Raw genomic sequence first — 11,063 nt, 5'->3', positions numbered from 1 at the left:
TATATCCTCTAATTTTTGCATGCATTGTTAAGTGACTTTGTAAATCAGTATCTTATTGCCTACTATAAAAAATAAGTATTACACAAAATCTTGTTACATTCTAACCTCAACATGTTCAGTATTTTGAACACTGATATCTCGAAGTGATTTACAAGTCCCAAACACTTATTCTTTACAAATATTTTACCATTATTCTTTATAAGTATTTTACCATTATTCTTTCAGTTTTAAATACTTAAATATCTTCTGTTTTTTCATGATCTCACTGAGTTCGAGATAAGAAACTTTGACTGTACTATGTACATATGTATATGTAAAAATGAGAAAAAAGCCAAACAAAACTGAGAGTTTTTCCTTCTTTGTGATATTTATTGTCTATCAAAACACACCAACCTGTGGAATTTCCTCTTCTGCCATGGAAAATTCATCATAATTTTCTTGCTAAAAAAAGTAATAATAAAGATCAAACATTTTACAAGTTCATATTTCTGCAGCATTATAGTCATTATCTCTTGAAACATCTTGTTAAAATCTCAGTTATTATTATAATTGTCCCTTAAATGTGAGATTAATTTTAAACCAGAAGTCTCTGTCAAGACTGTAGCTCTACTGGTTTGTACATAAAACAAAGGATGTGAAAAGAAGCCATTGCCATCAGACCAAAACTGTAGAAGGAGTAGCGTTTTAAAGGAATTTCACAGAGATTTCTATTTTTAGTAACCATGGCAACACTGTTCATTGAAATCAAAAACGGATGCATTATTTTATGTATCTTAGTGTAGTCTACTTGTGTGCCAAGTTATATTGAAATCAGACCAAAATTAAAGGAATTTCACAGAAAATAATATTTTTAGTAACCATGGCAACACTGTTCATCGAAATCAAAAACCGATGCACTATTCTATGTATCTTAGTGTAGTCTACTTGTGTGCAGAGTTATACTGAATTCAGACAAAAACTGTAGAAGGAGTAGCGTTTTAAAGGAATTTCACAGAAATTTCTATTTTTAGAAACCACGGCAACACCGTTCATCGAAATCAAAAACCGATGCACTATTCTATGTATCTTAGTGTAGTCTACTTGTGTGCCAAGTTATATTGAAATCAGACAAAAACTGTAGAAGGAGTAGCGTTTTAAAGGAATTTCACAGAAATTTCTATTTTTAGTAGCCATGGCAACACTGTTCATTGAAATCAAAAACCGATGCACTATTCTATGTATCTTAGTGTAGTCTACTTGTGTGCCAAGTTATATTGAAATCAGATCAAAACTGTACGAGGAGTATTGTTTTAAAAGAATTTCACAGAAAATTCTATTTTTAGTAGCCATGGCAACACCGTTCATCGAAATCAAAAAACTATGCAGTATTCTATGTATATTAGTGTAGTCTACTTGTGTGCCAAGTTATATTAAAATCAGACAAAAACTGTAGAAGGAGTAGCGTTTTAAAGGAATTCCACAGAAATTTCTATTTTTAGTAACCACGGCAACAACGTTCATCGAAATCAAAAACCGATGCACTATTCTATGTATCTTAGTGTAGTCTACTTGTGTGCCAAGTTATATTGAAATCAGACAAAAACTGTAGAAGGAGTAGCGTTTTAAAGGAATTTCATAGAAATTTCTTTTTTAGTAACCATGGCAACACTGTTCATCGAAATCAAAAACCAATGCACTATTCTATGTATCTTGGTGTAGTCTACTTGTGTGCCAAGTGATATTAAAATCAGACAAAAACTGTAGGAGGAGTAGCATTTTAAAAAATTGTTTACAAACAGACGGACAGACAGACAGCTAGACAGACAGACGGACGACGGACACCTTACTATCGCATAAGCTCTTCTGGTCTCTGACCAGTAGAGCTAAAAATTCCATTCTACACAAAATTGTATCATATAGCTGGATACAATGCTAACTACAAGAGGCCCAGGGGCCACAGCGCTCACCTGAGCACATCGGGCTTGAATTTACCCCCCCTTCCAGGCGTTCATCATTTGTACAAACTAGAATCTACACTACCTGAGGATGATTCCATATTAGTATCACTAATCATAGCTTTGAAGTACTTGAAAAGAAGATTTTAAAATGTTTCCCTATATATCCCTATGTAAAACTTGGGTCGGCCATTTTGGCCCCACCCTTTCCCCAGGGCCAAGGGTCATGATTTGAACAAACTTGAATCTACACTACCTGAGGATGATTCCACATGAGTTTCATCTTTCCTGGCCCAGTGGTTCTGGAGAAGAAGATTTTTAAAGATTGTTCCTATATATTCCTATGTAAAACTTGGGTCGGCCATTTTGGCCCCACCCTTGCCCCGGGGGTCATGATTTGAACAAACTTGAATCTACACTACCTGAGGATGATTCCACATGAGTTTCACCTTTCCTGTCCTAGTGGTTCTTGAGAAGAAGATTTTTAAAGATTTTTCTTATATATTCCTATGTAAAACTAGGGTCGGCCATTTTGACCCCATCCTTGCCCCGGGGGTCATGATTTGAACAAACTTGAATCTACACTACCTGAGGATGATTCCACATGAGTTTCATCTTTCCTGGCCCAGTGGTTCTGGAGAAGAAGATTTTTAAAGATTGTTCCTATATATTCCTATGTAAAACTAGGGTCGGCCATTTTGGCCCCACCCCTTGCCCCGGGGGTCATGATTTGAACAAACTTGAATCTACACTACCTGAGGATGATTCCACATGAGTTTCATCTTTCCTGGCCCAGTGGTTCTGGAGAAGAAGATTTTTAAAGATTTTTCCTATATATTCCTATGTAAAACTTGGGTCGGCCATTTTGGCCCCACCCTTGCCCCGGGGGTCATGATTTGAACAAACTTGAATCTACACTACCTGAGGATGATTCCACATGAGTTTCATCTTTCCTGGCCCAGTGGTTCTGGAGAAGAAGATTTTTAAAGATTTTTCCTTTATATTCCTATGTAAAACTTGAATCTACACTACCTGAGGATGATTCCACATGAGTTTCATCTTTCCTGGCCCAGTGGTTCTGGAGAAGAAGATTTTTAAAGATTTTTCCTATATATTCCTATGTAAAACTTGGGTCGGCCATTTTGGCCCCACCCTTGCCCCGGGGGTCATGATTTGAACAAACTTGAATCTACACTACCTGAGGATGATTCCACATGAGTTTCATCTTTCCTGGCCCAGTGGTTCTGGAGAAGAAGATTTTTTAAAAATGCCATTAATTTTTAACAAATTCATGATTATCTCCCCTTGGAAAAGGGCGTGGCCCTTCATTTGAACAAACTTGAATCCCCTTCACCCAAGGATACTTTGTGCCAAGTTTGGTTGAAATTGGCCCAGTGGTTCTTGAGAAGAAGATGAAAATGTGAAAAGTTTACGACGACAACAACGACGACGACGACAACTACGACAGACAACGGACAAATTTTGATCAGAAAAGCTCACTTGAGCCTTCGGCTCAGGTGAGCTAATAACACTGGGAAAGGTTCGCTTCAGAATCCTCCATGCTTGGGATTGAATTTAGTCTTTGCACATATGTTTCATTGACTTTTATGCCATGAATGATAACTTTGGCTATCCTGCATTATTTTTTCCTAGTGGATGCATGTTTTTTCGGGAATTTGATTTCTTTGTAGGGTGGAGAGAAAGGGATATCCTAAAGTAATCTTTTGTGATTATAGAAAAAAAATACTGTAATATGATATTCGATACGTTATTTCTCATATTTTTAAAATCTTAATTAAATTTTAATAATTAAAAATGATATACCTCATCATCGTCTTGAATTTCATATGTTTCCTGCGGAGGGGTGGGTACTGGGGGTCGCCCTGGCAACTGAAAATCAATAGAGATCTATCATCAACTAAGAATTGTGGAAGAATTTATAAATACCATTCAAAGCCTGTTAGTTTGTTTTTTTTCCAGTTAATAAGACAGCTAGCATAAATTGCATCAGAGTTAAAAAGCCTATATATAAAAGATTAAATTAGCAAATGTTAGGGGGGAAATGCTGGTGTTATGTAAAACACATCTTTAAAATGCTCTTCAACTATAGTGTCTCTCATTTTAATCACTTTATACTTATGTCAAGAATTACGATAAAGTCTATTTTATGTGTTTTATACAAAATAATAAAATGACAGGTGTTTTCAAAAATTGTGAAAACCTAATGAGTAGCATTTTAAAAGAAATGAGCTATTTCCAAATAAAAAAGTGCTGTTCTGGTCATAAAACTTAGATCATTAACTCACTTTGTATCTCAGCTGAAGTCTCACTTTCATTAAAGGAATTAATAATGAATAAGCGAGACTGAGATCAAAAGTGAGCAAGTCAAACATTAGGGCCCTGGGGTCTGATTACAAGATATAACTGCCAATTAGTAAATGCTAACAATGAATATATTTCGAAGCAAAAGAAATGACATGCAAGAACCCATTCATAATATCTGTTATGCAATAAGATTTTTCAAGCAAATTTCATGAACAATTGTAAAAAAAAAATTTCAAAGTAGGATGCATTCATATTCGCTCAGTTTTAAAAAGTATATGTACAAAAAAAATTATGTATTGGGATGTTGACTATTAAAACAATTTTTTTTCTTATTTTAAGATTTTATTTCTTTAAAGGAATTTATCCCACTTTGAAAAATTCCACATTTCTTGAATATGTATAGAAACATCTAACTGTGGAATCATCAATGTTCATGGGGGATAAATGTTGGTGAATTTTGTGGGTCAAACTGATCCACCAATTTACATCCCCACAAATGTTTATATTTTGAATATACAGTCAAACTTGTTTTAAGAGGTCACCTTTGGGAAATCTGGAAACTGGCCACTTAAGACAGGTGGCCTCTTATTCCAGTTTGCCCTCGAAAAGGACATTCGGTCAATATATAAACAACATTAAGCACTACAGTAAAATTAATTAATCATAATTAAACAGGTCAATTTCAAAAAAGCTTTTTATGTGTACATATAATAATTCAAGCTCATTTAAAAAGAATATTAAAGAATTCGAAATGTTTAAGGTTTTGTGCATTTTTCTGTTCCTACATATATCATGTATATTTAAGTTAAAAATCTTGCATTCATCAGTGTGTGCTTTTGTTTCATTGAAATATTAAATAAATTCTTTTGATTATCACTTGAAGAAATACATACAGTGCCTGACAATTATCCTTTTATAAAGAAAAAATACACAAACATACAGTTTAATGGTAAATAAAATAATGCATTTCATATGTTAAAAAAGTGGTCAGCAGTGTAACCCCCCCCCCCCACTTAATTAATCGGTAATTAACTTACTTGCAAATGTTTTTGAAGTCTGGTTAATTTTATTGTTTATAAAGCTGTCAGAATTTCTATGTAACAGATACACATTCAAATAAAATTAACCAGTTGACCAGAGAGGTGTATTTACGCAGTTGAATATCATTCCACAACACAGGTGTCAAGTGCAGTAGAGCGTAACTAATCCCTATCGATAGTCTCTTGATAGTGAAATTCACGAGATAATCATGGTACATGAAGCACTTTGTTTTAACAAGAGTAACAATTAGGGCTTCTCATGGAATCAAAATCTAAAAGGTGTGAATTTCTTTAGCTAAACAAAAGTGTGAATTGTAATTAAATTCTTTTAATTTTTCAATCGGCGATCTTGAAAAATAATCACAAATTGATCTAAAAGGACAGGTTTTTTTTAATAAACACAAACTAAAGTCAGTGTATCTAAAAGGAATTTTTTTTAATTGCTTTAATAGGTTAAATTGACTATCGAGGGTGTAATTACCCAAACCACGAGTGACGAAATGGCCGCCTATTACAGTGTCAATAAGGCTGTTGGGGGAGGATTTGAGTGGCCGCTGGCCGCGTTACACAGGTGGCCGTTTATTCCAGTTAAAATATATATAAAAAATTGTCGGGGGAACTGAAAGTGGCCGCTGACCGCGAGTGGCCGTTGATTTCGGGTGGCCGCTAAGACAAGTTTGACTGTATATATTCTCTCATTAAGTCTACTTTTTAAACAAGTAATCCACAAAATTATGTCCCCCATGAATAAGTAAAATATTGTGAGTAATGATTCTGCAGAAATTAAAGCGGAAAGAGTGACACTTGAATACCTTAAAAATACAACATTTGATCACACTTGTTAGACATGTTAGATGTGGTTAAACAAAATGCTTTTACAGCATTATAGAATATATATTTCAAAGCAGTAACTCAAAAATGGCATTTGGGGATTAATTAATTTCATTCTAAGCCATTATTCCATTACTTGTCCAATCATAAACATTATTAGTAAGCTCTACACCATTATTCATAATTATCTAGTAATAAATTAAATAAAAACCAGAAGTCTCTGTTGAGACTGTAGCTCTACTGGTTTGTGCTTATAACAAAGGATGAGAAAAGAAGCCATTGCTATTAGACCAAAACTGTCGAAGGAGTAGCGTTTTAAAGGAATTTCACACATTTCTATTTTTAGTAACAATGGCAACACTTTTATCAAAATCAAAAACCGATGAACTACTCTATATATCTTAGAGTAGTCTACTTGTGTGCCAAGTTATATTGCAATCAGACCAAAACTGTAGGAGGAGTAGCGTTTTAAAGGAATTTCACAGGAAATTCTTTTTTTAGTAACCATGGCAACACCGTTCATCGAAATCAAAATCTGATGCACTATTCTATGTATAATAGTGTAGACTACTTGTGTGCCAAGTTATATTGAAATCAGATCAAAATTATAGGAGGAGTAGAGTTTTAAAGGAATTTCACAGAAAATTCTTTTTTTATTAACCATGACAATACCATTCATTGAAATCAAAAATGGATGCACTATTTTATGTATCTTTATGTAGTCTACTTGTGTGCCAAGTCATATTGAAATCAGATCAAAACTGTAGAAGGAGTAGCATTTTAAAGGAATTTCACAGAAAATTCTATTTTTAGTATCCATGGCAACACTGTTCATCGAAATCAAAAACCTATGCATTAAATTATATATGATGATAGTCCACTTGTGTGCCAAGTTATATTGAAATCAGATCAAAATTGTAGGAGGAGAAGCGTTTTAAAGGAATTTCACAGAAAATTCTATTTTTAGTAACCATGGCAACACCATTCATCGAAATCAAAAACCGATGCACTATTTTATGTATCTTTGTGTAGTCTACTTGTGTGCCAAGTTATATTGAAATCAGATCAAAACTGTAGGAGGAGTAGCATTTTAAAGGAATTTCACAGAAAATTCTATTTTTAGTAACCATGGCAACACCGGTCATCGTAATAAAAATCCGATGCACTATTTTATGTATCTTAGTGTAGTCTACTTGTGTGCCAAGTTATATTGAAATCAGATCACAATTGTAGAAGGAGTCAAGCATTTTAAACGAATTTCACAGAAAATTCTATTTTTAGTAACCATGGCAACACCATTCATCGAAATCAAAAACCAATGCACTATTTTAAGTATCTTTGTGTTAGTTTACTTGTGTCCCAAGTTATATTGAAATCAGATCAAAACTGTAGGAGGAGTAGCATTTTAAAGGAATTTCACAGAAAATTCTATTTTTAGTAACCATGGCAACACTGGTCATCGAAATAAAAATCCGATGCACTATTTTATGTATCTTTGTGTAGTCTACTTGTGTGCCAAGTTATATTGAAATCAGATCAAAACTGTAGGAGGAGTAGCATTTTAAAGGAATTTCACAGAAAATTCTATTTTTAGTAACCATGGCAACACCGGTCATCGAAATAAAAATCCGATGCACTATTTTATGTATCTTTGTGTAGTCTACTTGTGTGCCAAGTTATATTAAAATCAGACCAAAACTGTAGGAGGAGTAGCGTTTTGAAAAATTGTTTACAGACGGACAGACAGACAGACGGACGGACGACGGACGCATTACTATCGCATAAGCTCTTCTGGTCTCTGACCAGTAGAGCTAAAAAAAAAGAAATTAATAAAAAAATATGCAAGCCAATCATATTTTATCATGATGTCAATACACGTAATCATTAAATCACTCTACCAATAGCAAAATGAACACATCATTACAACAAGCTAAACTGTAAATGTAGTATATATCACTGTATACCGTGGTTTCTTCTTTTTAGTGCCTTTTTCAAAAGGCACCTTCCACTAAATCGTACATTGCTAAATTTCTTGTATGAAGATGTATTTTTTTTTACATATCGCATGTTCATAAAGTGCTAAATTAAATCTTTGTCAACTTGCTGTGGAATCAATATTTGTTAAATATCATACATGCTATATATTACATTTACAGTACTGTGGGATCATTATTATTCGGGGGACCAATGTTGATGGATTTCGTGAGTCACATTTTCCCACAAACCAACATTCCCACAAAACAATTATTTTGTCAAAATATTTTTTCAATGAATCATCAAAACATACAAGTTATCCACAAAATCATGTCTCCCCAAATCAACCAAGTTTTGTTGACCCATGAACATTGACCCCCCATGAATAAACATGATTCCACGCTAAATGAAGTGCCCATCACCACAAGCTATATGTCTGTAATTTTCTACCCTTATACCTCGGGCGGTGCTTTGGAGGGTTGGTCAGGAACCTCTGGCTCCATCTCATATATACTCTCCCCTGATTCCTCAGGGGGTGTCTGGAATAGGTCAGTCATGCATGACAGTACAGAACATAGAAGACAAAGAATAACATAAAACTTACACTATTACATACACTCAAAGAGTGTGCATGCCATGTATAGAGAGTGTAAAGCCTGCATGCCAACATTAAAACTTGTCCTATCAATGGTGAACACATATAAAAATTCATAAAAATGCATAAAAGGACATATGTAACATACATGTACCTTATCTACTGATCATTTTTCAAGTCTTAGATATTTTTTATTTAGCATGCATTACCAGGGTTTTTTTTAAAGATAATAAATGAAAATTTTTGAATGATTCAAAGTAAAATATATTTAAAAAATGCTAAACATATATTCTAGGTGTTTCTTTTATTTAAAGTTGTTTTCTGTAAAAGTTAACATTACTGTGTAAGCAAACATTATATGTAAACAGTTGTAATATATATTATGTATATTTAGCCCTAATACTAGAAAGGGTGAACATATACCCTAAAACTGGAGATATAATCATACAGGCCATGGTTCCCTTATTCTCATTAAACGGCAAATATAAATTTGCAATTTTGTGTATCAAAAACCATATAATTAAAGATGCATGGTGTATTAAATTTTGCAACATACATGAGACTATTGCAAACAAGTATAGACAGAATAATAGGCTATAACAGACATAAGATATTATGAAGTATACAAAGGCAAGTGTACTTTACACATTATATTTGTAGTATTAAACCGGTACTTGTAATATGTGCATAAGGATTACATTGTACCATGCCATGCAAAATAATACAGCATTTTTTTACAGTAAAAATGCTTGTACAGAAGTCCTTGGGTCATAAATTTCTGATTCCTATTATAACCAAATATCTGTATCATATTGATATCCAAAACAAAAGTGATATGATATGAGGAGAGGGAAATAGATATAACTTCCCTATAAACAAGATTTCCTTATATATAGTTCTTTATAACTGAGTTATACTGTACATGTATGTATATCAACTACCATCACAACAGTTTTTTTCACAATTACCTTTTGAGGGCAACTTTTAACTAGAATTTTTTTTTTTTAGAGTTTTGAAACATTTTACAGGTTTATCCCTAGCTATTTAAAAATGTTTCTACTCTCCAGTACCATGGTGCTAACTGGTCCGTAGGTCATGAAGGAGTCATGGCTAACTACCTAAAACACACTGAATTACCTGAGGCCGTACAGGTTCCGGTTCTGGCTCCACTTCATATACATCTTGTGGAGGTTCTGGGAGACGTGGGGGTGGTCTTGTTGACTGAGGGGGTGGGGGTGGAAGTTCCCTCTTTAAAATAATATGAATTATTGTATACTATTGGTGGATTTCTTCTTATTATAAATAACACATTCTCTGAATTAAAGATTGAAAGTTTAACACTAAATTATTAAACCAAGTGAACATGATGAAAAAATGATATTTTTTTAAAGCTATAGCTTGCCTAGAAAAATCAGGTGCATGATCTGATAATTCTCAAGCTGCAGTAATGTACCTCTTCATTGTAATATCTAAGACGGTTCTATTATTGCAAAAAAAAAAATTAAAATCCTTGAAAGAATACCTTTTTAACATTTAAAATAGTTTTTCATTCAAAAACTAGGATTGAACAGCAGCATAAATAATCATTCTCTCTTTTACTTGTTATCGTATAGAAAATTAAACCAAAGCTGAATGCTGTAATTTACTTCATATTTGCAAGAACTTCATTTTCATACATCTGCTAAGGAAAATGTCATTCTTCTGAATTTTTTATATTTAAAGATAAAATACAGAAATAATCAGACTTTGTAATAAATAAAAATATTGTTGATAAATTTTTTAATCACTTTTGGGGGCAAAAATTAGGTGTCACAAAAATCTGGTGATCTACACGTATTCTCTATTTCCTACATGACAACATGCAAAGTGGGTACTCAAATCCAACTGACTACACTTAAGATTACAATCAATTTATTGCCCTATTTCCTTAAGATTTAAATATCTTCAAGCAAATGATGTTATGCCTTACCCGTGGGGCAGCAGGAACGGGGGGTGGTTTATCTTCCTCGGGGTCATTATACACTTCCTGTCCAATTTCACCGTCATCATAAACGTCCTCTGGTTCGCCAACTTCTACATCCTCTTCATATATATCCCCTGCTTCTCCATCATCATAAACTTCCTGCTCATCAGGCTGAAGGGACAATATCAAAATTTAATTTTCAGCTAAAATATTTAATTGGAAAAATCTTCAAGTTGTTTACTAAAATGCGTCTTGAATTGAAATTAAATTATTAAGTAAAAATTAACAAATATTGGTGTTACAGTAAACTTAATTTTTAAAATTTAAACTTAAACAATAATAATAATAATAATATTTTCCATTAACATTTAGACAATTATGTTCTTGAAAGATTTAACAGA

At 33.3% G+C, this 11,063-nt stretch overlaps 1 protein-coding gene across 2 annotated transcripts; it reads right to left on the bottom strand.

Moving 5' to 3' along the window:
- Positions 1–342: 342 nt before the first annotated feature.
- Positions 343–10,856, bottom strand: LOC134255052 (uncharacterized). 2 transcript variants are annotated; one of them, XM_062737577.1, is made up of 5 exons: positions 10,669–10,856; positions 9,837–9,947; positions 8,563–8,643; positions 3,759–3,824; positions 343–441 (listed from the first exon to the last, which is right to left on the bottom strand). In XM_062737577.1, exons 1-5 carry the CDS (start codon positions 10,746–10,748, stop codon positions 369–371), a joined length of 411 nt encoding a protein of 136 aa, XP_062593561.1. In that variant the 5' UTR covers positions 10,749–10,856; the 3' UTR covers positions 343–368. The 2 variants fall into 2 exon arrangements, with proteins under 2 accessions (XP_062593561.1, XP_062593562.1); XM_062737578.1 differs by lacking the exon at positions 8,563–8,643.
- Between the last annotated feature and the right edge of the window lie 207 nt (positions 10,857–11,063).

Source organism: Saccostrea cucullata, unplaced genomic scaffold, assembly GCF_032062105.1.
Source record: "Saccostrea cucullata isolate Sc308-1 unplaced genomic scaffold, CSIRO_AGI_Scuc_v1 ctg16450, whole genome shotgun sequence".
Taxonomy (NCBI): domain Eukaryota; kingdom Metazoa; phylum Mollusca; class Bivalvia; order Ostreida; family Ostreidae; genus Saccostrea; species Saccostrea cuccullata.
Note: the sequence above shows the minus strand (reverse complement) of the source record. Positions and strands in the feature narration are given on the sequence as shown.